The sequence below is a fragment of the Protopterus annectens genome, chromosome 3.part1, assembly GCF_019279795.1.
Source record: "Protopterus annectens isolate FY-2018-M chromosome 3.part1, PAN1.0, whole genome shotgun sequence".
NCBI lineage: Eukaryota > Metazoa > Chordata > Ceratodontiformes > Protopteridae > Protopterus > Protopterus annectens.
Genome location: NC_056732.1, coordinates 1,006,878,735 through 1,006,904,205, shown reverse-complemented (window position 1 = coordinate 1,006,904,205; position 25,471 = coordinate 1,006,878,735). Strand labels below are relative to the sequence as shown.

At 45.3% G+C, this 25,471-nt stretch overlaps 1 protein-coding gene across 2 annotated transcripts in view; it reads right to left on the bottom strand.

Moving 5' to 3' along the window:
• Positions 1 to 25,471, bottom strand: part of ARFGEF1 (ADP ribosylation factor guanine nucleotide exchange factor 1) — a 4,299,619-nt gene that overhangs the window by 2,584,113 nt on the left and 1,690,035 nt on the right. For both annotated transcript variants that reach the window (XM_044067163.1, XR_006364243.1), the window contains exons 16-17: positions 23,346 to 23,551; positions 23,167 to 23,251 (exon numbers count right to left, since the gene is read on the bottom strand). In XM_044067163.1, the coding sequence (XP_043923098.1) occupies positions 23,167 to 23,251; positions 23,346 to 23,551 (291 nt within the window). The remainder of the gene's footprint in view (positions 1 to 23,166; positions 23,252 to 23,345; positions 23,552 to 25,471) is intronic.

Sequence of the window (25,471 nt, the reverse complement as noted above, 5' to 3'; positions counted from 1 at the left end):
CTGCTTATATAACATCGTCAGATGAAACAAGATAAAAAACAGTAGAAATCAAAACCGTTCAATCTCTTCTGGTCTCCAAGGCAGGGTGAAGGAGGGTGGGTATTAGGAATGAGGCGAGATGGATCCCAAACATCTGAAGTTATGGTGAGTACATAACTAAAAGATGTTATGTGATCCTATCTCGCCTACATTCTGACTGATGGGACAGCGTCCCTAGCACCTGAATCCTGGGTGGCTCACTGGAAAACACTCCTGAGTACCGTGGAACCAAATGATGCACGCCCTTTAGATGCCACATCCAATTTATAGTGGGAAATGAAAGTGTGCGGGTTGGACCAAGTAGCCACAGCACAAATCTCAGAAATAGCGAGCTTGGAATGAAAAGCAATAGAAGTAGCCATAGCTCTGGTGGAGTGAGCTTTGATAGATGTTGTAAGTTGCTTATCTGAAGAGGAATAAGCCTGAGCTATGCATTCTCTAATCCATTTGGAGATAGTAGCTTTAGTGATGGTTTTACCCAATTTATTATCTGAAAAGGACACAAACAATTGGTCCGTTTTTCGAATTTGTTGAGTCCTGTCTAGATAGAAGCGCAATTGCCTGTGAACATCCAATTTATGCAAGGTGTATTCCGCTTCATTTGAGAATTTTGGAAAGAAAACTGGTAGCTCTAGAGATTGTTGGAGACAGAGATTAGAACAAACCTTTGGAACAAAAGATGGATTAGGCCTAAGTGATACTCTATCCTTGTGAAAAATCAAGTACGGTGGTTTGATAGATAAGGCTTGAAGTTCTGAAACTCTTCTTGCAGAGGTAATTGCAACTAAGAAGGCAGTTTTCCAAGACAGATATTTTAACTCACATGTAGCAGCCGGTTCGAAAGGGGAAGATGTTAAGGCACGAAGTACCAAATCAAGATCCCACAGAGGCGCAGGATGAAAAACTGGGGGTCTTAACAGCACAGCACCTTTAATGAAAGTTTTACATAATCTGCTGCTCATCAACGGTGGATCTATGGATTCATGAAATTTGGAGATAGCTGCTAGTTGGACTTTAATAGTAGAGACTGAAGATCCTTGAGTAAACAAGGATGTTAAAAATTTCAAGACCTCTGGTATTGGGGCAGTAATAGGGTCTAAGCCTCTGAGTTGAGCCCAGATAGCAAACCTCTTCCACTTACTGAGGTACAATTTCTTAGTTGTGGGTTTGTGGGCCGAAGATAAAATGTGAATAACTTCCGGGTCTAAGGTGTGATTTCTGACTAAAGTCGGAAGTGGAGGAGCCAAGCTGTTAATTTCAAAGTGTGAAGGGACTGGTGTTGTCGTCCCGACTGATGAATCAGCAGGTCCAGAGTTAGATCCAAAAACCAAGGACCGTCCAGAGCATGTTTCTTTAGGTAGGGGAACCATACCTGACGAGGCCAGTGCGGAGCAATTAGTATCATTGTGGACCCCAATTGGGAAGCTTTCTGGATGACTTTGGGGAGGAGTGGAACCGGAGGAAAGGCATAAAGTAGTCCTGTTGGCCAAGGTTGGGCTAGAGCATCCGTAGCTGCCTCCCCCTGATGCGGAGTCAAGGAAAAGAACCTTTTGCACTTTGTGTTTTGTGATGTTGCAAACAGGTCACAGCACGGTGTCCCCCATCTTCTGAAAACCTGAGCTGCTACTGTTTCGTTCAGGGACCACTCATGAGGAGAGAGAATCGTCCTGCTTAATCTGTCTGCCAATATATTGGATTTCCCTGGAATGTGGGTCGCTACCAGGAAACGGTTGGTAGCTACAGCCCATTCCCACACCCTCATGGCCTCTCTGCAAAGGGGGTAAGATCTGGTCCCTCCTTGTTTGTTTAGATACCAGACCACCGACATGTTGTCTGTGTGGATAGCGATAATGCCTTGAGGGAGAAACTTGTGGAGGGCCTGTAGGGACAGAAGTACAGCCCTCATTTCCAATACATTGATATGGAGAAAGGTTTCATCTGGAAGCCAAGAGCCCTGAACTAACCTGCCCAGACAATGCCCCCCCCACCCTGTCTGGGAGGCATCCGTCGTCAGGGTGGCCACCGGAGGGGGAATAACAAAAGGTCTTCCCTGACTCAGATTGGATGGCTGAAGCCACCAGCGGAGGTCCCGTTTGCACGTTTCTGTAATCAGAATGAGATGATTGAGGGGGAGATTCTGAAAAGACCATTGTGTCGATAACAGCCACTGAAGAATCCTCATGTGCAATCTTGCCAGTGGAACTAGGAGAACCGTGGCAGACATCGAACCTAAAAGTTGCAGAACCATCCTGGCTGGGGCTTTGGATCTTGGAAGCAGGGCTTGGACTTGACCTTGTAAAGTTTGAATCCTTTCGGTAGGAAGGAAGATGCGCATCAATTTTGAGTCTATCTCTGCTCCTATGAATCTTATGCGCTGAGAGGGCAGCAAGACAGACTTTGACCAATTGAATGTAATTCCCAGGAAGCACCCAGGAGATGGTGGCTTTTAGGTTGTCTATTAGTAGATGCCTGGTGGTGGCAGTCAGGAGCCAGTCGTCCAGATAGGGAAACACTTGGAATCCAAGACTCCTCAGGTGAGCAGTCACTACTGCCAAACACTTGGTGAACACCCTGGGGGCTGTGGTGAGACCAAAGGGCAGTGCACAAAATTGGAAATGACTGTCTCCCAGGCTGAAGTGCAGATACCTCCTGGACGCCTGATGTATCGGTATGTGATAATAGGCGCCTTGAGATCTATGGAGCACATCTAAACATCCTTCTCCAACAATGGGAGAATGGATTGTAAAGTGACCATTCGGAATTTGGACTTCATGACGGACTGGTTTAGTTTGCTGAGATCCAATATTGGTCTCAGGTCCCCTGTCTTTTTTGGCACTAAAAAGAACCTTGAGTAATTTCCAGATCCGATCTGGTCTGTGGGGACCGGTTGGATGACTCCTTTTTCTAGCAGCTTTGAAACTTCTGCGGCTGCAATTTCCCTTTGACTGGGTGGTGGGTCCGGGATTTTTTTGGACAGTGGGGGTGAGTGTGTGAAGGGAATGGTGTAACCTCCGGCAATAATCCAAAGCACCCATCTGTCCTGAGTGATAGACTCCCAGGCTTTTAGGTGCTTGGCAAAACGGCACCCGACTGGCTCCGGAGCAGCACAGCCGGGCAATCCCTCATGAAGTGTGGGAGGCTGAAGAGCCACGAAAGGACTTGCGGTCTCCAGAATTGCGAGGCCCTCTGCCGCCTCTGGGACGGCGTCTCCCAGAAAAATTTCCCCGTCCTCTGCCTCTGGAAGGGGAATCTTCCTGCTGTTGAGGAAAAAACTTCTGTGATTTGCGGAACCACATCTTCCCTCCTCTTTTAGCCTTGGGATAAGGCCGAAAGGGAGTGGAATAATGTGCACCTACGGCAGATAAAGTTTTTCCCTCTTGCTCACAGCGGGTAAGAGTGTCTTTTACCTTAGGTCCAAACAAAGAGGACCCATCAAAGGGAGCGTCGTGAAGGAAGACTTGAAGGCCTCTGCGAATGACACAAACGGAGCCAGGCTTGTCTCCGAGAGCTACGCCTGTGCCTGCCGCTCTGCCGCCTTCGCCACATATGAAATGAGCCTCATGGACGAGTTAGAAATCGAGGTAAGGATAGCCAACTGAGAGCTAACCAACTGGGCTAGCTGCTCAGGTAGGTTACCTGAGAGGGAATCTGACAGCTCCTTGACCAGATCCCTCTGTAGCCTGGTAAAATGTGCCAAATAATTCAGGGACCTTAGAGTAAAGGCCGCTGAAGTCAGGGTGCGCTTCCGCACTGGTCCATGCTTCTAGACTCCTTATTAGGAGGATGGACGGACGATGAAGCCTCTGCCACGCCCTGTTGTGTAGCAGATGCCACCACCATGGCATCTACAGCCAGGCCTTTCAAGAACTCCTTCTCGGGTGGGGCAGACAAAAATTTGTTAGGGCGAGAAGGCACTGGTTCCACAGTATCTGGATGTTCCCACGCCCTTCGACAAACCAAATCCAGGAGCTCGTCGAAGGGCGGAGACACCCAGGAGGCGGAGGGCTGAGCCCCAAAGGCCTTGAGAAGCACTGACTCATCAGCAGAGGGGGGTTTGGATATCCAGCCGCCTGCTTAAGGATCTCTAAAATGTCTGCGAATGAGACATCATCCGAGGACGACTTTGGGGACCCCTCCGCATCATCAAGATCAGTGTCCGATGTAAGAGACTCGGGGGAGTCCACGTGCTTCCTCTTGCACAATCTCTTCCTTGGGGGCTCCTCTGAAGACAACTCCGAAGAACCCTCAGGAGGAGGGGAACCCCCAGTGGGGGTAACCTCAGGCCCCGGGGCTCCGCTGCCTAGGGACAGGGGAACTGCCAAAGACCCAGTCTCCATGCCTAGGGAAGGTGCCGGTAAAGCCGTAGAGATGGCGGAAGAAGACTTGGCCAAGGCACTCCTCATAGCTCTGAAAGCCAGACCCCCAGAATCCTGGGAGTGTCCGGTCCCCGGAGCCATGATAGCAGACGGAAGTCCCGCAGCCGAAGCACCGAGAGGGAGGCTCGGAACCGACAGCATTGGTCCCGAAACGTCACCCCCGGGTCCGGCCGAAGAAGTCCGTGTGCCAAACTCGGACCCGAAGGCCGGGGTTGGAGTAAGGGTCGGAGCCGACCCTAGGATCTCCACCAGCTCCAACAGCACCTGCTCCGACGGAGCCGAAGCGGTCGGAGGAGGAATGGCAATGGAATGGGCTATCGGCTCCGAAACCAATTGGGTTGGAGCCAAACAAATTTTGAAAGACTGGGGACTGGAACAGTCTTTGGAGCACCCTGTCTATGTCCGAATCTGACATCCTCGATGACCTAGAGGAGACCGAACGGGTTCGAGTTGGCCTCTCCAACGGCCCCAAGGGGCTAGGGGACCGGCTCCGAGGCGACTCGATAACTATCGGCGCCGAAGGAATGCACAAACCAGTTTCCATCGGTGCCGAGGAGGACTTAGGCGCCGAGGAGGAAGTGTCTGAGCGGACAACCTTCATCGGCTCCGAGATCAGTGGAGCCGATGAAGGTGACTCCGCCTCGATGCCCCAGCCATCGGCTCCGAAGCCAGAGGAGTCGAGACTGGAGGCATCGAGGCAGACCGTTCCACCCTCGGCTCCAAAGTCCTTGGAGCCGAAGGAGAAGCCTGCCTATGTCTTTTGGCGGTCGGGTCCGACGGACTGGTCGGAGCCGACGCCTTTTCTTTTAGCAGGAGAAGGAGAGGATGCTAAAGCCTCTTCAAAAGAGGGTTTTATAAGGCCTTTCAATATAAGTTTATTTTTCCTCTCTTGGAGGACCCTCGAGGAAAAAGCGTGACACACGCTGCAGGACTCCTGCAAATGCTTGGCCCAAACAATATACACAGAGAGAGTGGTCATCCGTGCTAGACATTTTAAAACTACCTTTAGTGCACTTCTTAAAGCTCCAAGGCCTAGGAGCCTGAGACATTATAAGTAGAACTCAGTAACTCTCTCACAGACAAAACTCTTTTGAAATAGACTGACACTACAAAGATTAACTTGCCGTTAAGAATGACAGCCCGCAATTAAATTAAAGCCAACTGAAGACATACAACAGTGAATATATCTAAGGGAATCCAAGAACCCCTAAAGGTTCAAAAGGGATTGACTGACAGGGAAGGCCCTACAGATCAAGGGGCCTGTAGCCAGAACAAACACCAATCACACACAAATTTTCCACAAAAATTTTCAAAACACACACAAAAGCACAGAGTAGCTGTTAAAACAGCTTTTTGTTAAAGAAATAGCAATTTTCTGACAGAAAAAGTTAGTGAAAAGACACTACTTAGCTCAGCCAGCTCGAGACCACGTCTTTGCTAGTGAGCGGCAAACGAGATCTGGAGGACTGGTAGTGGTGCATCCTGGGATATAGTAAGCTCAGCCAATAAGAGACTTCGCTCTTTGGCATAAGCGTGCCGAGTCGGAGCCGAGGGATCGGCTCCGAACCCATCAGTCAGAATGTAGGCAAGATAGGATCACATAACAGCTGTTTTTTTGAGTGTGTCTGCTTTATTTTCTGAAAAACAAAACGAAAAAAAAAAAACATATATATATATATATATATATATATATATATATATATATATATACTTGCTTCCCGCCTTTCTAAGCTAGTATAGTCCAGTTTTCAGGTTAGTACTGAATTCAGGGCTGTGTTATACATCTTGCCCATACCTTACTTGGGGAGAAGGAAGTTTCTCTGTTCACCTGTCAGAGAGGGGAGCTTTGAGCAGCCTATCTGTCCCTGAAGGAGTGGTTTCAGCCCAGAAATTAGTAGTTTATTGGCCATTTTGGGATAATTTCTCTCTCTTTCTTTTCCCTGCTATAAATACCGTATTTGCCCGGTTTTGCTCGCCGGGCAGCGCCAGTTAGCTAGGGTAAAACTATTCCCAGCTCCACAAAGTCTCCTCTTCAATTTTTCCCTTGGAACTAGACAAACTTTCAACTTAAGCACTCAAGCCATTCATTTCTCAGCCTGGCACTTGCTCAAAACTTATAGCAAGCACTTATAAACCCTAGCACCCTAGGCCCTCCTGTACTGTACAGAAGGACAAGGCTCTCTATTCGACCTTACCATCCAGTAAAACAGTTCACCTATCCAGGCATGTCCAAAGGGCAGTTTCAGGTGTACTCTCCAGTCCAACTGGTGAATCTGGGAATTTTGAGGCAATGTTACAACTGCCTCATGTACACAGACAACCCCCTCCTACCACCAAACACTAATACATGTGAGAGATGCAGTTATACAGCCAAACTAGAGGCTAAGCTCTCTCAACCCAAGACTGGATCAGACAGTCAAGAGGAGAAGGAAAATACTTGCATCACACCACCAGTCTTACACAGACCCATTAAACCAGCACTTGCAAAAAAACACACAAACACATGAAAACATACTCGGAGGCTCTACATAAAAATCTGCAAAACCAACAGAGACCTCCAAAACAAACATCCAAGCAACCTCCACCCCCCCCCAACACAAACCATGAAACACATACTTCATAAAACCAGTGTGCCATGCAATCACAGCCCTTAAGGCAAAATAACATACCCAACATACTAGTAATAGGTGACTCTATAGTCAGTCACACTGACGTCCCACTCACTAGGCTGAATAAGGAGAAGGTTACTGTTAGCTGCCTGTCGGGTGCCAGGATCCGCCACATAACACAAGCACTCAGGTCACTCCAGAACAAGTACAAATATGACTCTGTCATTGTCCATGTTGGTGTGAATGACCTGAGCAGTACCTCCCTGGACTACATGAAAAGAGACATGGAAGAGCTTTCTGCTGACATAGCCCAGGCCGGTATGACCCTGACCCTAAGTAGCATCCTGCCCTCACCAAGAATGATACCACTGTACAAAGAAAAAATTCACAAGTTCAACAAGTGGCTAAGTTTCTGGTGTCATTCAAAGGGGATCCAGTGTCTGTCCGCCTAGTATGACATGCTCGACAAGCCACACTGCTTCGCTAGAGACAGCTTGCACCTGTCACAGTTAGGCTTCCGAATACTGGTCAAGGCTCTTACCACCCCCATAGTGCCTTTTTTAGGCAAGGCTCAAAAGACAAACCCACCGCCGTAAATAGCACAAGTAACAAAAAACTGAGGGTAATGCTACTCAATGCCAGAAGTCTAAACCTTAAAATGCACGCATTCGAGGCACTCCTCAATATGGAGAAAATCGATATATGTGCAGTAACAAAAACCTGGTTTAAGGCTCCAGAGAGCACCCCAGCACTACCAGGCTACAACTCATACCATACATTTCGGCCATAAAACCCAAACCGAAATACAAAAGGCGGGGGCGTATCCATATTCATCAAGGATACCCACACCTCCAGGTTAGTGGCACAGCACGATGCTTCAGAGATCATCCACATGCAACTAACAATGGGCAAAACTGCAATTCAAATTGTAGCTTGGGACAGATCACCCACCATGTCCCTGGACCCCCATTCCGCATTTCTGAAAAGACTGGGAAACATAAAGGTCTTTCACCACAATTTCACCACAGTGAAATTGGATGATTTCAATTACCCAAACAATAACTGGGAGAACTACTCAAGTACTAACTCCCTTGCCCAACTTTTCCTAGAATTTATAAACTCAGACGCCCTGGTTCAAATGGTGAACACTCCCACCAGAGGTAACAACATATTGGACCTGGTCATCACCAACATGGGCGACCAGTGTTCCACACCAGAGGTCAACCCCTCGCTGGTTAGATCTGACCATAAACAAATCACCTTGGATATCCATATTCCACCCCCACCCCCGGATAAGAAAACCACAGTGAAAAACTTTTCAAAGGCAAACTTCACATTACTTAAGACCGAGGTGGAAAGTTTCAAAGCCCCCATGCTGAAGGATAACACTGTCCAAGCTGCACAATCCTTTACTAATGCATTCTACGGGCACCTACAAGAATGCATGGATCGTGCCATCCCAAGCAAAACCAAGACTCACTCCTCCAAGAAAAAGAAACCAGTCTGGTGAACTCCTGCCTTAAACAAGTTATACAATAGAAGGAGGAAACTAGTACAGAAAAGAGTAAAATCCCAAGAAGGGAAGACATCCCTGATCAGTATCAGCAAGAAACTACGATCCCTCATAAAATCATCCAAGGCGAGCTTTGAAAGAAAAATTGCCATGGACTCCAAAGATAACCTCAAGGCATTCTTTAGCTATGCCAAGAATCTAATCGACAATGCTCAGATCTGCTTGGAGACAGTGCAGAATGGCACAAAATACACTGAACCGACTGTTATTGCCAACATACTGGCAGACAGGTTCAGTGCAAACGTCACCCCCCTCTCACCCCCAAAAGGGCCCATAACCATACCAGAAGAATGTAGACTCACTGAAATCACAGACACTCAGGTTAAAACAGCCCTCTCCAAAGCCAAAAACACAGCAACAATGGAACCAGACGGTGTCCCAGACTGCATCCTACACGAACTCAAAGACGAACCTACCCCTCACCTAAACACACTGTTCAAACTCAGCCTCTCCACAGGCTACATACCCATAGAGTGACGCACAGCAACGGTTATTCCACTCCACAAAGGTGGAACCACAACAGACCCCAGGAACTATCGCCCTATAAGCCTGACTAGCTTGTTCTGCAAGGTTATGGAGCGCATCATCATGGAACTCCTTAACAGAGACATTGGGAACCACCAACATTGGACCCTTCCCAGTTTGGCTTTGTTAAGGGCAGATCATGCCTCCTAAACCTGGTGGACTTCTTTGAGACAGTTACCAAGGCTATAGACGAGGGAAAGGTGGTACACACAGCCTACCTAGACCTCACTAAGGCCTTCGACACCATTCTCCATTCTGGTATTATAGACAATCTCACTAGCCTGAACATAAACCCCTACATCACAAGATGGGTTGCCAACAGGTTCACAGACAGAACCCACATGGTGAGAGTTGCGGGAGCTAGGTCCGACTCTAAACCGGTTACAAGTGGCGTTCACCAGGGCTCAGTCCTAGGACCCCTCCTGTTTGGCATATACTTCTCAGAAGTACAGGCAAGCACAGGAGGACTATGGCTGACCAAGTTCGCAGATAACTGCAAGCTAGGGGCTATAATTGACTCTCCGGCTGACACAGACATCCTCCAAAAGTGTCTCACTGAGACGGATACCTGGTGTCAAAATCATGGCCTCAAGCTAAATGCCAAAAAGTGCATAGTCATCCCCTTTGGAAAAAACAAAGTACCCACAAACTACCACATAGGTGGTAGTCCCCTAAATATGGAAGACGTAACAAGGGATCTGGGGACCCAAGTAGATAGTAATCTCACCTTTGATAATCACATTGCCAAAGTGGTTAGAAAATCCTTCTACGTGGCCCACCTAATCACAAAAGGGTTTGCATCCAGATCAAAAGAGGTCATTGTGCCCCTCTACTCATCACTCATCAGACCCATCATAAAGTACAACACCCCATTTGGGATGTACCTTACAAGACACCTGCAACAGCTGGAAAGACCACAGAAGTACCTCACCAAGAGGACCACTAGCCTCAAACAGATGCCCTGTGCAGCTCGACTTAAGAAACTCCAGTTGTACTCGGTTGCATACCGCCTACTCAGAGGTAATCTCTGCCTGACATACAAGGCCATGTCCAACCCAGAATTGATGGACATGCTCCACCCTTAAGAAAACCTTATCCCCTCGAGCCACATGCTCTAGGGATCTAAACCTCACCACAACAATAAATAGGACGCGCTGGAGGGATAGATTCCTGTCCCAGAGACTTCCCATGCTTTGGAACAAGATCCCAATCTACATTAGGCACAGCTCCTCACTAACGCTCTTTAAAAGAAACCTTGACGAGTGGATGGGAAACAGAAAGTTTACCTCGGGTATCACTTCAGTGGCTCTGCTGGACAGAGGCACAGGGAACTAATTTAAGGGGGCAGCGAAAGCCAACACATTCTGGCTAGGCTTATAAATGCCTTCAGGCAGATAGCCTAGTACCAACCTATGAACCTATCGCTTTCGCTTGTAGCTTCCTCGGACCATCAACAAAATAACACAGTATAATTCACTTCACTAATATACTGTAATTAACCAATCAAAACGTGCAAGCAATTAAGGCAACTTTCAAATAAATAAAGAAAAATCTCCCACATAAATAGAACCGATCATGTAAAATACACATCCAATGACCATAAAAATAGATGCATGACAATAATACAAATATATATAAAATTATATATAAAAAGTGTAAATATATAACAAAAGTGTAAATGTATAAAAAACATGAAATTAGTGTAGAGCATTCTACCACATTGTTAATCTGTCATGAATAAAATTATGAATTTAACCAATATGCAGTCTCCTGGATTTCAGAAAGGGCTTTAATGAGGCTCTCTCATTGAGGCCTCTACCTCTGTCCTCCCTAAATCTTAAAATCCATTTCACTTCCCTTCCCTCAGTGCAATTCCTATTGTCCCCTCCTTGTACATGGGGCTTGATTTTATCTGTCACCATAAACCTTGAACGTATGATCTTCTCCTGTCGCCATTGCACGGTTGGCAAGGGCATTAGTAGTGAATTTCACCCTTATGCCATATAGATATTCCCTAATCCTGTGTGTTGTGTTGACAACTAACCGTGATATCAGGACTTTTGTGGGCGATTCACCGAAATTCAGGTTTAAGAACAAGCCGAATTTGAAAAGGAATTTATGTCAACCCTTTCACAGACATGATATTGGACATGAGTCAAGCTCGGGCACACACCATTGTGGATGTTGTAATTTCTGCAGATATATAGATTCCAGTGGAAAGTTTGTACATCCTGGTACAGGACAGAGTTACATTTTCACTTCCATGGCAGATTGTGCCACGTCACACATGGTACATCTTGCGGTCTGTGAAGACTGTCGGTCTTTCTATGTTGGGAAGACCAACAGGATGATTCAGGAATAGGATTAGGGAACATCTATATGGCATAAGGGTGAAATCACTACTAATGCCCTTGCCAAACATGTAATAGTGACAGGAGAAGATCATACGTTCAGGTTTATAGTGACAGATACAATCAAGCCCCATGTGCGAGGAGGGGACATTAGGAAGTGCACTGAGGGAAGGGAAGGGAAGTGAAATGGATTTTAAGATTTAGGCCAGACAGAGATAGAGGCCTCAACGAGAGAGCCTCATTAAAGCCCTTTCTGAAATCCAGGAGTCTGCATAATGGTTAAATTCAACATTTTATTCATGAAAGATTAACAATGTGGTAGAATGCTCTACACTAATTCATGTTTTTTATACATTTACACTTGTTTTTATATATTTATACTTTATATATATCTTTTTATATATATTTGTAATATTGTCATGCATCTATTTTTATGGTCATAGGATGTGTATTTTACATGATCTGTTCTATTTATGTGGGAGATGTTTCTTTATTTATTTGAAAGTTGCCTTAATTGCTTGCGCGTTTTAATTGGTTGAATTACAGTACATCAGTGAAGTGAATTATACTGTGTTATTTCGTTGATGGTCTGAGGAAGTTACAAGCAAAAGCGCTTACCAGTGTACACATTAAAGACTTATTTCTACTTTACGTGGAGTTTCTGGCAATTGTTGGCTCTGCAAGTTTGTCTTTGGAACGGTTATCGTTTTTTATACTTGCAGTGTGACATTTACCCTAAGGAGTGTTTTTGTGGTTTGTTTTTTTATTTTCTTTAGTTAACAAAATTTTGAGCTTTCCGCTTGCCTGATAATGCAGTTTATGCCCTTGTAATTCCTTTTTTTGCCGCTTTGCATCGAGTAAATTATTCATGTTGCTTTTCATTACCTTTAATTCCTTCTGGTTATGTTCGCACTGTTTTCTCTTGGTTTTACCTTTGCTGTCGCCTTTACATCTCATGGCTCCAAATGTTCTGTTCTTTTCTATCCCGGTTCTGACACCGTGTCGCTTTTGTGTTGGTACACAAATAAACGAGTCTTCATGGGTTTTGTTTAAGCGGCTTTATTCTACACAAACACATTACTGTAAAGCTTATTTGACTATGACTATGTAACTTATATACAAACTAACTGCTGTGATAAATACATGCTTACACACCGGCTGCTTCTTCAAAATGGCACTAGGGATTGCACGTATCTGGAATTTATAAGTGCACGCACAGCCTCGCATGCTTCTTAAATATATAACAAATACATGCTACACTCTAATCTACACCAAAGGTTCCCAAATGGGTGCTTATCACTTTGTAAGCTGCAAATTCAGACTTGTTCAGAATTTATACTGACAAATGAACATCTAGATCAAGGCAAAAAGAACTAAAGGCTGCTTTCTCCTATCTATCCAGCACTGCTCCTATGCTTGGAGTGTGACAAGAAGATCAGCCAGTTGTAAAACACCTGAAGCTCTGAGAGTCTGTCCAGTCATATTGGCATAAACCTGTGGCTTATTTTCCATGATTTTTGACTACTACTGTAGCAATGATTCAAATGATGAACATCAGTGAATACTAACACTGGATCACGGCAGAATGTACACACTCAGGGGACTACAGGTAGCTGGAATTGAAGAGCTGAATACTGAATCTGAACAACCCCAGCTGCCAGGCTGCCTAAATGATGACCCACCCATGTCATCTCCCATCATGGCGAACGGGGAATAAGTGGGTTTGTTGGCCAAGAGAAGATCTTACGGTTGTCAAAAAAGTTAAACAAAAGCTTGTTGCTTTAAAATGAAGGTACTTCCTGTGTGAAAGCCTGACTGAACATGAAAGGTTGTATTTTCCATGACCAGAGAGACTTGACCATAATGGAATTTTGTTCCAAAAGTGGAAAAACTAACTTTAGGGTTACCATCTTGAATTACTTTGCAGTTACAAATGGAATTAAACTGGACAAATTCAGAAATCTGACAAATTTGTCTGCCCTTTCATATGACCACTAAGAACCTGAAAGTGAAAGTTTCTTGACACTTTGGGTGCAAGGCACCTAATATGCTGACTATTTTTGAAAATGGTAAAGGACCAACTTCACTGCTGAATTTAACGGATGGGATGTAATCTGAGGAAGTAGAAGTGGAATACAAGCAATTGAAAATTCTGTGCAACAACCCTGAGAATTCAGCTGTAGAGCTCATCTGTCTGTGGTAACATTCTGCCACTACTCAAAGAAACATTCTGCCACTATTCAAAGAAACGATGAAATTTGCCACCTAAATGGTGCAGAGAGAAAGGGATGTATGAATAATTTGGGCATAAGTCAGTGAGATTTCTTCTACTGCCAGGACTTTCTGTGAAAAGTTGTAGAAGAAAGCCTGATTGTTTTTATAATGTTATCACCTTATGGTATGTTGCTTTATGTAAAACAGTTTTTAGCCGAAGGGCAGTTTCCTGAATACTGAAGCGCAGGCTTGTGGGAAAAATGCTGAATGGCTGGTCTATTAGATGTGACCAACAAATTTTTCCAAACATAAATTTTGAATACATAGATGCATCCAGAATGTATGCTTTAACATTTTCTAGGTACCAATGTGTTGTAATCTAAGCAAGCCTTACAGCAGTCCTCACTGATATCATAAAAAGAATTACAGTATACGCACACTTCAGTATATGAACTCCTATTTTATGTGCTGTAGAAGCTACTTTTTTCTGCTTGTCATCTGTGTCACTATCACATAAAGAAAGAAAAGATTCTTCTACTTGGTTTAAAATTGAATTCTGGCACTGAGCCATGTATGACAAAGTCACAATGGCTCTTAAAGCTACATCTACAGAGGTAAACATACTCTTACCAATGTATCACTCTGGACTTCTTGCCTGGGGTAGGAAAGCCAAAGAAGTCCATTTTCTGACAAGTGAGTCATGCTTACAACAATACCAGGAAAGCTCTGTTTTCAGACTGCTACATAATGAGAAGTTATGTACCTACCATAACGTTCCATGTTAGTTGTCTTCTCTCGCCTTCTTTCTTGCTTGATGGGTTCGGAGCCGATCCTCGGCTCCGACTCGGCACTTGCTAAGCTCGAGAGTCACTTTTACCAGCTCGAGGCAGCCCCATATCCCATGATGCAAGGCGGTAAGTACCCAGATCTCGTTTGTTGTCCATAGGCAATAACACCTAGCATAAAAGATATCCCGAAGGAAGAAAAAAGGAGAGAAAAGTCTGAAGGATGGTTTTGGAGGACCAGTACTGTATGGTCTTAAGAAGTATTCTTCCATGTAGAAAGCAAGGTCTGTCCAGGCCAGGGGGAAGGAGGGAGGGTCGCAAGAAAGAAGGCGAGAGAAGACAACTAACATGGAACGTTATGGTAGGTACATAACTTCTCAATGTTAAGTTGTCAATCTCGCCTTCATTCTTGCTTGATGGGACCGCGTCCCTAGCACCTCTATCCTGGGTGGCTCAATGGAACAGACTCTTGAGAACTGTAGAGCCAAAACTGGCTCTGTCCCTGGAGGCCAAATCCAATTTGTAATGAGAAACAAAGGTATGAGGAGTGGCCCAAGTGGCTGCTGCACAAATAGTGTCTAATGGAAGTCTAGCTTGAAAAGCTGTGGAAGTGGCTAAGCTTCTGGTTGAATGCGCTTTAGGTTTCAAGCACAGCTGTTTTCCCCTAAGCTGATAAATTTCGGAGATGACAGAAGATATCTAGATAAGGTCACTTTTGAAACAGGAAGGCCTTTTTTGTTATCAGCATAACAAACAAAGAGTTGATCGGATTTTCTGAATTGTTTTGTTCTGTCCAAATAATATCTGAGTTGGCGGTGAACATCAAGATAATGTAACTTTTGTTCCGGTCTGTTTGAGTAGTTTGGGAAAAATACAGGAAGATCAATAGCCTGATTCAAATTACTCTTTGAAGCGACCTTAGGCAAAAAGGTCGGATTAGTTCTCAATGATACTCTGTCTTTGTGGAAGACTAAATAGGGGGGGCGAACAGAGAGAGCATGAAGTTCAGATACCCTCCTAGCCGAAGTGATAGCAACCAGGAATAAAGTTTTCGATTAAAGAAATTTCAGGGAACATGAAACAGCTGGCTCGAAGGGAGGAAGAATCAAGGATGTCAGCACTAAATTTAGGTCCCATTGAGGAGGAGGACTCCTGATTGGAGGTTTCAGGAGGAAAATTCCTTTTAAGAAGGCTCTACAAAGCCTGTGGGACATAATGTTGTGATCTGCGAACCCAACATGAAAGTTCGAGATAGCAGCCAACTGAACTTTGACCGTGGAGGAAGAGGAGCCCGCATGAAAGATTTCCGCTAAGAAATCCAGAACTGCTTGTACTGGAGCAGTAAAGGGATCAATATTTTTGGCTTTTGCCCAATAAGAAAAACGTTTCCATTTGCTAGTATAAATCCTCCTAGTAGAGGATTTTAAGGAAGTTACTATGATGTCTCTAACAGGATTAGAGATCATAGGAAGCCTGGCTAAGGAAGGAAGTGGAGCAACCATGCTGTGAGGTTGAGAGAAGGAATAGACCGGTGCAGCTGACCCGATTGGTGAATCAGAAGGTCTGGCACTGGGTCCAGATGCCACGGCTGCACCAAAAGGTGATGATGAAGGAACGGAAACCAAATCTGTCGAGGCCAATAGGGAGCAATGAGAATCATTTTGGCTCTCAAAACGGTGGCTTTCTGGAGTACTTGTGGAAACAGAGAAAAGGGAGGAAAGGCATAAAGAAGTCCCTGGGGCCAATCCTGGGTTAGAGCGTCTCTGGGGGGATGGCCTGGCAGTGGGAAGAGAGAGAGAAGAAGTCTGGGCATTTGCTGTTTTGGGGAGTAGCAAAAAGATCGCAACATGGGCGGCCCCATTCTAGAAATATCTCCTCCACTATAGATTGTTTGAGAGACCACTCGTGAGGCATGAGAATAGCTCTGCTCAATCTGTCCGCTAAAATGTTGGTTTTCCCAGGGATATGCATTGCTACCAGAAACCGATGAGAGGAGATGGCCCATTGCCAAAGTCTGAGTGCTTCTCGACACAAGGGGTAGGACTTGGTTCCGCCCTGTTTGTTGATATACCATACTACAGACATGTTGTCTGTGTGGACTGCAATTGTCCCCAAGGGAAGAAAGTCGTTGAGGGCTTGCAACGTTAAAAGCACTGCTCTCATCTCTAGGACATTTATGTGCAGGTGGTATTCGAACGGTTGCCACGTCCCATGAACCATCCTGCCCTGATAATGACCCCCCCACCCGATCAGGGAGGCGTCCGTAGTGACAGTGGCTACCGGGGCTGGGGGTACAAAGGGTCTGCCTTGATGAATCTGGGGAGAAGTAATCCACCATGAAAGATGATTCTTGCAAATCTGTGTCACCAAAATTTGGTGACGCATCGGAAGTTGTTGGTAAGACCACTGAGTGAACAACATCCACTGAAGCAGGCGCATATAGAAGCGGGCCAGGGGAAGAAGGGTAATGGCCGCAGCCATGAGGCCCAACACCTTTAGAACCATTCTGGCTTGTACTTTCTTGCTGGCTAGGATGATCCTCACGTGACTTTGAATGTCTGAGATTCTTTGATCTGTGAGGGTAGCTGACATCCGAACAGTGTTTAAATTTGCGCCTATGAAAGTAATAGACTGGCAGGGCAATAAGGAGGATTCTTCGTAGTTGATCGAAATTCCCAATTGAGTGCAAAGATTTATTGTGTAATCCCTGGCTTGAAGAAGTTGATGCCTGGTGGTGGCTGAAAGGAGCCAGTCGTCGAGATACGGAAACACCTGGAATCCTTGACGTCTCAGGTGAGCCGTGACCACTGCCATACATTTGGTGAACACTCTGGGGGCTGTAGTGAGACCAAAGGGCAGGGCTCTGAATTGGAAATGACTGGACCCCAGCCGAAAGCGGAGAAACCTTCTGGAGCGCCTGTGAATTTTTATGTGATAGTACGCATCCTGAAGATCTATTGAGCACATCCAGTTGTCCTTCTCTAGGAAGGGCAGGATTGACTGAAGAGTGACCATTCGGAATCTTGTCTTTCTCACAGACTTGTTGAGTCTGCTGAGATCCAATATTGGTCTCCAGTCTCCCGTCTTTTTGGGAACCAAAAAGAATCTTGAGTAGATTCCGGGCTCTGAATGGTCTGTTGTAACTGGCTGAATGGCTCTTTTTTGTAGAAGCTTTAATACTTCTAAATCTGCAACTTCCCTTAGACCGGGTGGTACATCTGGAAGGGAATTTGTGTGAGAGAAGGGACTTTCCTCGAAAGGAATTTTGTAACCCTCGGATATAATCGACTGTACCCATCTGTCTTGAATGAGGGAACGCCAGGCTTCTGGGTACAGCGATAGTCTTCCCCCGACTGCCTCCAAGGATGGACAGTCGGGCAACATCTCAGGGATGCTGGAAGGGCTTGTCAGAGAGAGGCTCTCTGCTTCCCTGGTTCTGTGAACCCCCTCTGCCTCTAGAGCGGCGTCAGTTATTATTACCCCCTCTGCCTCTAGGGGTAAACTGACCACGTGTATCCGGCGTGACTCCTTGGGATTTGTGGAACCACATTTTGCCACCCTTCTGTCCTTTAGGGTAAGGTCTAGAAGGGGTGGAAAAACGGACCCCTACGGCAGAAAGAGTCTTGCCGTCCTGCTCACACCTGGTCAATGTATCCTTCACTTGAGGGCCAAACAAAGCTGACCCATCAAAGGGAGAGTTTGTGAAGGACGCCTTAAAGGGATCTGCAAAATTACAGAGCCGCATCCAGGCTTGGCGTCTAAGAGCCACACCTGTACCTGCGGCCCTACTCGCTCCATCTGCTGCATATGATATCAGTCGCATGGAGGAGTTAGCAATAGAATTAAGGGTTCCTAGCTGCGAAGCAATTTTTTCTTGAGCCCCTGCAGCTGTGGGATCCTGTACTACTTCACCTAGCTCCTTAAGGATGTCCCTTTGGAGTCTGGTGAAGTGACATAAGTAGTTCAGCGAACGCATAGCAAAGGTCGCTGAAGAAAACATCCGCTTACCATACCTATCCATGGTCCTAGAGTCCTTATTAGGAGGATGGACAGGCACGGAAGGATCTGCAAGTTCTTTCTTAGTGGCAGCCGCCACCACCATGGCATCAGCAGGGACACCTTTCGTAAGGAATTGCTTATCCGAAGGGGCAGTAATAAATTTACACGGCCTCCTAGGAACTGGCTCTACAGAGTCAGGAGCAGCCCAAGCCTTTCGAGCAATAACCTGCATAAGGGGGTCAAAAGGCGGAGACACCCAGGAGGTGGAGGGCCGAGATCCAAACGCCTCTAGGTATACCGACTCATCCTCAGAGGGATTATTGGAGGGCCAGTTTCCCCTCTGTTTAAGGAGTTCTAGGATGTCTGAAAAGGAGACATCCTCAGAGGGGGATCTTGGGGATCCCTCCGACTCATCTAAGTCGGTATCTGAAGTGATAGACTCAGGGAGTCTACGTGTTTCCTCTTACAAGTCCTCTTACGCGGAGGATCCCCTGACTGATCAGGAGAATCCTCGGAAGAGGGGGTTCTTCCCAGTGGGGAAACCTGAGGCGGAGGATCTCTGGGTCCGGGAGCAAGAGAGATGGCAGAGATATCGACAGGCACCGCAGAGGGAGGAGCTAAGGGAACAGACTGCTGGCTGAGTCCAGTGGCCAGCACACTCTTCATCACCTCGAAGGCTCCCCTCCCAGGGAGGTCCGAGAGAACCCATTCCGAAGAAAGCGGAACTCCAGGGCCCACCGAAAGGGAAGGCTCTGAGGCAGATGTCGGAGCCGAGCTCACCAAGGCCGAGGCTCCAAGGGGAAGAGTGGGGTCGGACAAGGGTCCGATGCCACTCACCCCCTCGGAAGAGACCAGGGAAGCCCGACCACCGAATCCCTCTAAGGAAGGTCTCGAACAGGAGATAAGAGTAGATGCTGAGGGAGCAGAAGGGGGGGGTATCTGCCCCTCAGCCATAGCAGAAACTATTCCCGAAGACTCCAGCTCCAAACTCTGAGGTAGAGTCGAAGGAGGAACTGCAATAGGGTGTGGACTAATAGTCGTCTGTTGAGACGGACTATGTAGCATCTGGGCCAGTGCCTGTGATTTCAATAATCTACTGACCACCCTCTCTAAATCATGGTCAGAAAGCCTGGATGACCTAGATGATCGGCTCCGATGGCTCCGTTCCGAGAGGAGAGGTGAGGCCGGAGCCGAGAGTATCGGTTCCAAGGAAGGAGACCTGGACCTCTTCCTCGAAGGAACCATCGGAGCCGACAAAACCATTGATGCAGACGGAGCCGAGGACTTTTCGGCACCGACAGAAGGTCTCGATGCATCGGCTCCGGCCGGAGCCGACACAGACATAAAAGTAAGGGTGTCGGAGCCGGTCGGCGCCGACACCGAAGCCTGAGCCACATGGTGGTCGGAACCAGTCGGAGCCGACACCGATGTGGCTGAACCAGTATCGGCACTGATAGCCATCGGTGCCGAAGGTTTATGCAAACCAGGATCGGCTCCAGCCGGAGCCGATCTTGACTCGGAAGGAGTCGGAACCGAGACCGCAGGCTTAGAGACAGAAGCCTGGGCCTTGGAAGACTTGGAAGTCTTGCTCGGAGCCGACTTAGCCGGAGAGCCCTCCGGCTTAAGAAGACCCCTTAAAATTAATTTGTTTCTCCTCTCCTGCAGGACTCTCTGGCTAAAGGAATGACAAATCGCACAGGAGTCCTGCAGGTGGAGAGGTCCCAGGCAGTATAAGCAAGAAGTGTGACCGTCTGTCAGAGACATCTTCTGACAGCACGAGTCACACTTCTTAAAGCCTGAGACCCTTTCCTTGGACTTGGTTGCAGAAACACACACAACACAGTCCCAAAGAACAAGTTATCCCAAAAAGATTATAGATAACTAACCTCACACACACACACACACACACACACACACACACACACACACACACACACACACACCCTAACAAGGGGGGGGGGATGGGAGGGGAGAAGGCCTGACTAAAAAAATTAAGGAGTGAGGGAAATTTTTGTCAGAAAAGGGCTTAAAATAAACTAAAAATGTTAAATATAAAGTTTTAAAGTGAAAAAGGGGCAAAAATAGTATTATATAAAACACTTACCAGGAGCTGGTAAAAGGAGGACCTCATCACCGAAGCGGCAAACGAGATCTGGGTACTTACCGCCTTGCATCATGGGATATGGGGCTGCCTCGAGCTGGTAAAAGTGACTCTCGAGCTTAGCAAATGCCGAGTCGGAGCCGAGGATCGGCTCCGAACCCATCAAGCAAGAATGAAGGCGAGATTGACAACTTAACATCTCTAATTAATCTGACACTGACTCTACAGTCTGTCTTTCGAGAGAGCTGGCAGTTCTGTGCCTGGGTGCCAAACAATTTTATTCTGACATAAAATGAAAAGTTTTAACTACTGAAATAGCCTACTTAACTGTCTATTTAATATCATGAAATCCCATCTAAAAACATTATCACTTTCTGGGAGCAGGACTTGTTAGCCACTCAAAATATTTACCCAACAAAGTCAATTTTTGTAAATTTAACATCTATCAAAGGATACCCCAAAGAATGAATCAATCTGACCATGATCCAAATCTAGAACTCATTGAATAGTCTTACTCCTAATAAAATTCTTCTCTTCATCAAAGACAATGGAGCAGATGACTGCCTTTTCTTTCCTGTCACTAGCCAATGTAGTTAGTGATCAAACTGCTGATAATATAGCTTCACTAGCACATTTGCAACAGGCTTGTAGTGAGAAGGATGGAGACTGTATTAGTTCTGAAAGGAGCTTAGTTCTGGCAGCTTCCCACAAAACTGTGAAATATTTTTTTGTTACACAACCAAAGGAAGATACATGCAAAACAATTAGTGATAGTACTGCTAAAATGGGTCACCAACATCTGATTCAGCAAAGTCTGATGGCAAAATCTATGGACAGCTCCATAACAACACACCATGGCAGTGATATGGCAGTACTTGCTTAGTAATAAGATCATCATTCAGCGGGGTATGTAGGTGGAAACGTAGGATGCTACATAAAACTTGGGTTTAAATAAAGCATGAGTCAATGCAGCTGAGTATCTTTTGTGAACCTTTCTGATCATTTACAATGATTCTGAACCGTGAACTACTGAATGTACCTATTTTGGCGAACTAGTGGAGAAAAACCATTTTCAATATTCAGTAACTGTACTTTTAATATTGTGATCCCCTTTCTTCAGGTTTAAGAACCATTTCATAAAATTCTGGTTCAGAATGTTTTTACTGCTCCTTTTCTCATATGATGTAATTTTGACAAGTTCTTGTTCTGCTAAATCCTGTGGTGTGATTTAGACAAGTTGTTACTCCAACGCAAAGCCTTATGTCTTTTATGCTTGTGGTTTTAACAAAAAAATGGTTAGTTCTCACAGTTATCTAATTCATAATCTGAACATAAAAAATGAAGACAAAAGTCTTCTTGGACCGTCTATCATAAGAACACTTGCTAACCGATTCATACAGCAGAGTCTCTGTTAACCAGGACTCAAGCAATTGGCACCCTCAATTAATCGGCAATTCTAACTGGCTCGTATGCCAGTATAAGAGCCAATCAAAAAGGGACTTGGAAGAAGTGGCTCTGCTTTGCGATTTCTGATTGGCTCGTATAACGGCATACGAGCCAATCAACAATCGCAAAGTGAAGCCTCTTCTGTTTAATGCGGAACAGTGGGTTGTCCCATAATGAACAGAAGAGGCTCCGCTTTGCAGTTTTTGATTGGCTTATATGCCGGTATACCAGCCAATCAAAAAGCAACCAGAAACTATGCTTAACAGGCATCTACAACTTCCCACAGGTGCCGGTTAAGTGAGATTTTACAGTATATGTACAAAAGATGAAAAAGAGAATGTGTTCTTGAATGAAGAACTAATCCCTCAAAAATTTGTTAAGAAATTATAGACCCCTGAAGACCAGGGATACATTAACAACCCAGAAAACACAGATGAGTGACTAACAGTTCTGAAGCAGCAAGAAGAACCACAACTAATCTAAACCTGCCTAAAATAACTTGCATGGACGAGCCAGCAATGGCCTACAGAGGGGATGCAGTTTGTTATAGAAAAGGATGTCTGAAATCAAATCAGTTTCACTGGTGACCAACAAAAATTATGAGATTTACTACTGCAGTGTCTTATTCAAAGAAATGGAAAATGAAGAGAGGTAGATGGCTCTGAAGAGAAGGGAAAGAAAATCAGTGGCAATTAAAACTATTCAGATCATAAAAATCTTTTAAGAAAGTGAAGCAAATTAAATAGCAGCAAAATGATCTACTAACTTCCTAACCATTCCAGACTCAAAGAAAAAAATATTACACACATTCACAAACATGTACACAAATAAGACAGAAAGTAAAACAAGCAAAATGAATGATAAAGGTGTTGTAATAGATTAAATCATACAACAGTCTGTAGTGGAGCTTCCTGCTGAAAGCAGAGGTGTACCTAACACACTTCTAAAAGCACTTTCAGTCAGTATTCCATAAATATACACTGACACTATGCTGTTTGCATACATGCTGCACATGGATAAGTTGAATCTTCTAGGCCTCCGCACAGTCAAGCACATAATGGTTCCTGAGTTACCAGTTCTATGCTTCTCAGTAACTTTTACAGACTTCAGAAAGTTATTCTGCACAATAACTGGTCCATATAACTTACCTGCGGGCTGTGAAGATCAGTTGTCAACATTATTACTGAATAGGCAAGAACATAAGCTGTATCTGCACTAGCAAACAGGGTCTGTCTGAAAAATAATTATTATAAAAACAAGTCAGTTACAATTAACAGTCCAATCTCTGTAGCCTCAAAAATGGAAAACTCAAATATCATTGCCTTACCCTTGATTGCATTCCAAATATCTTGCTGCAAACTTTTCCATAAGCCTATCAATTTTTTGAGCTTCACCTGGAAGACGAAATCCCTCTAGAAACATGCGGAGAGCTGAAACAAAATCTTTCCCTGAGAAGTCCAGCTGGTCCACATAGGCATACATTACTTCTTTGTTAAACTTCTCATTTTCTCCAAGAAAATCGCCCACCTGAGTCTACAACACAAAATAAATATAATGCGAGTTAGCAAACAAAAAACAAAGCATTCCAATCGTTTTCACAAAAATTAGCCAAGACAATATATCTTTTAAAAGTGACTTATGAATAAATCTAGCTTTGTGCAAATGATTAGAGATCCTGTGCTGAAATAAAAAGTACTCAAGACACAAACAAGTAACTAAAATGTAATAAAAATGTTTTGCAGTCCTTTTCAAATACTTCTCCAGTTAAGTCAGTAAACCTCAATGCTGGAACCAGTGATTTACAGAAAAAGTGCACTGGATGTGAGAGAAACAACAATACACATTACACACAGTCAAAATACTGCTTATTTCAAGTGAAGCAGACTAACAAAGTAGAACTGCTTGCTGAGATCATAGGACGTTACTATGCTATTGGTCCTGCTGTCCTTACAAGCGTAGCCAAGAATTTAGCCCATGTTCCGACAAGTCAGCACCCATTGTCCCTGTCCAGCAGGGACAAAGGTGGAATCCCAGGGGTGCACTTTCTGTTCCCCATCCAGTTATCCATGTTGCGTTTAATAAGGGTTAATGGGGTACTCTGCTTGACGTGGAGGGGGAGTCTATTCCACAGAAGGGGGAGCCTCCAGGACACAAATATGTCCTACCAACAAGTCCTACTGATGTCGCACATGCAGGTTACTCAAGTGGAGCTTGACCTGCAGATATGCAGCAATCCCATCAAGGCAGGGTCTGAGATTGTTTTTTATGCCAGACACAGGTCACCTCTGAGGAGTCTGTATGAAACAGAGTAGAGGGACAGGGCTTTTAGCCTGGGGAGGGTAGATGTTTGAGGCCCTGGATTCTCTTGGCGAGAAACCTCTGTGGTCTCTCCAGCTGCTGCATGTGCTTTGCGAGGTACATATCAAAAGGGGCACTGTACTTGATAATAGGTCTTATAAGGGAATAATACAGGGATGTTATGACCTCCTTGTCCCTAGATGTAATACCCTTACTAATGAGTTGGGCCATGTAGAAAGCTTTCCATACAACGAAGGCAACAAGGTGGTGAAAAGTCAGTCTGCTATCGACCTGGGTGCCCAAGTCCCTCGTGACTGATTGCATGCTTAGGAGCTTGTAATTAATGTGATAATTTGTGGGGGAGTCACTCTTCCCAAAGGGGATGACGATGCATTTTTGGCATTCAGTTTGAGGTCATGTTTCTGGCATCAGTCATTTGTTTGGGTGAGACCCTTTTGGAGGATGTCCACATCACAAGGGGAACCTGATGAGCTTGCAGTCATCTCCAAACTTGGTCAGCCATAGCCCACTGGTTTTGGCCTGCACCTCAGAAAAATATATCCCAAAGAACAGAAGCCTTAAGACCAACCCCTGGGGTACACTGCTCTTTACGGGTCTACTGCTTGAAATGATTTCTCATATTTTGACTAGGTGTGTTCTACCAGTGAGCCAGTTTGCTACCCAACTGGTAACATATGAATTAATGCCTAACTGAGAGAGCTTATCTATTACACCTGAGTGGGGAATAGTATTGAAGGCAGGCGGTGTGCACTGTCTTCAGCACTGCCAATGGCTTTGGTGACTGTCTCAAAAAAGTAAACCAAATTTACCAGACGTGAACTCCCTTGACGAAACCAAACTGTGTGGGACTGAGTGTTTTGAAGGTTGCCAATGTCCTTGTTAATGACGCCCATGATAATCTGTTCCCTGGCCTTGTAGATCAGGCTGGTTAGGCTGATGGGTCTATAATTTTCTGGATCGGTGGAGGCTCTACCTTTGTGCAAAGGGATGACAGTGACTGTCCTCCACTAGGTTGGGGTGAAGCCGGTACTTAGGTTTTGGTTGAAAAGGGGGCATAATGGTGCTAAGTCCCTGCTTGAGTTCATGTAGGATGCAACCTGGAATGTTATTGGTTCCCATGGAAGCTGTAATTTT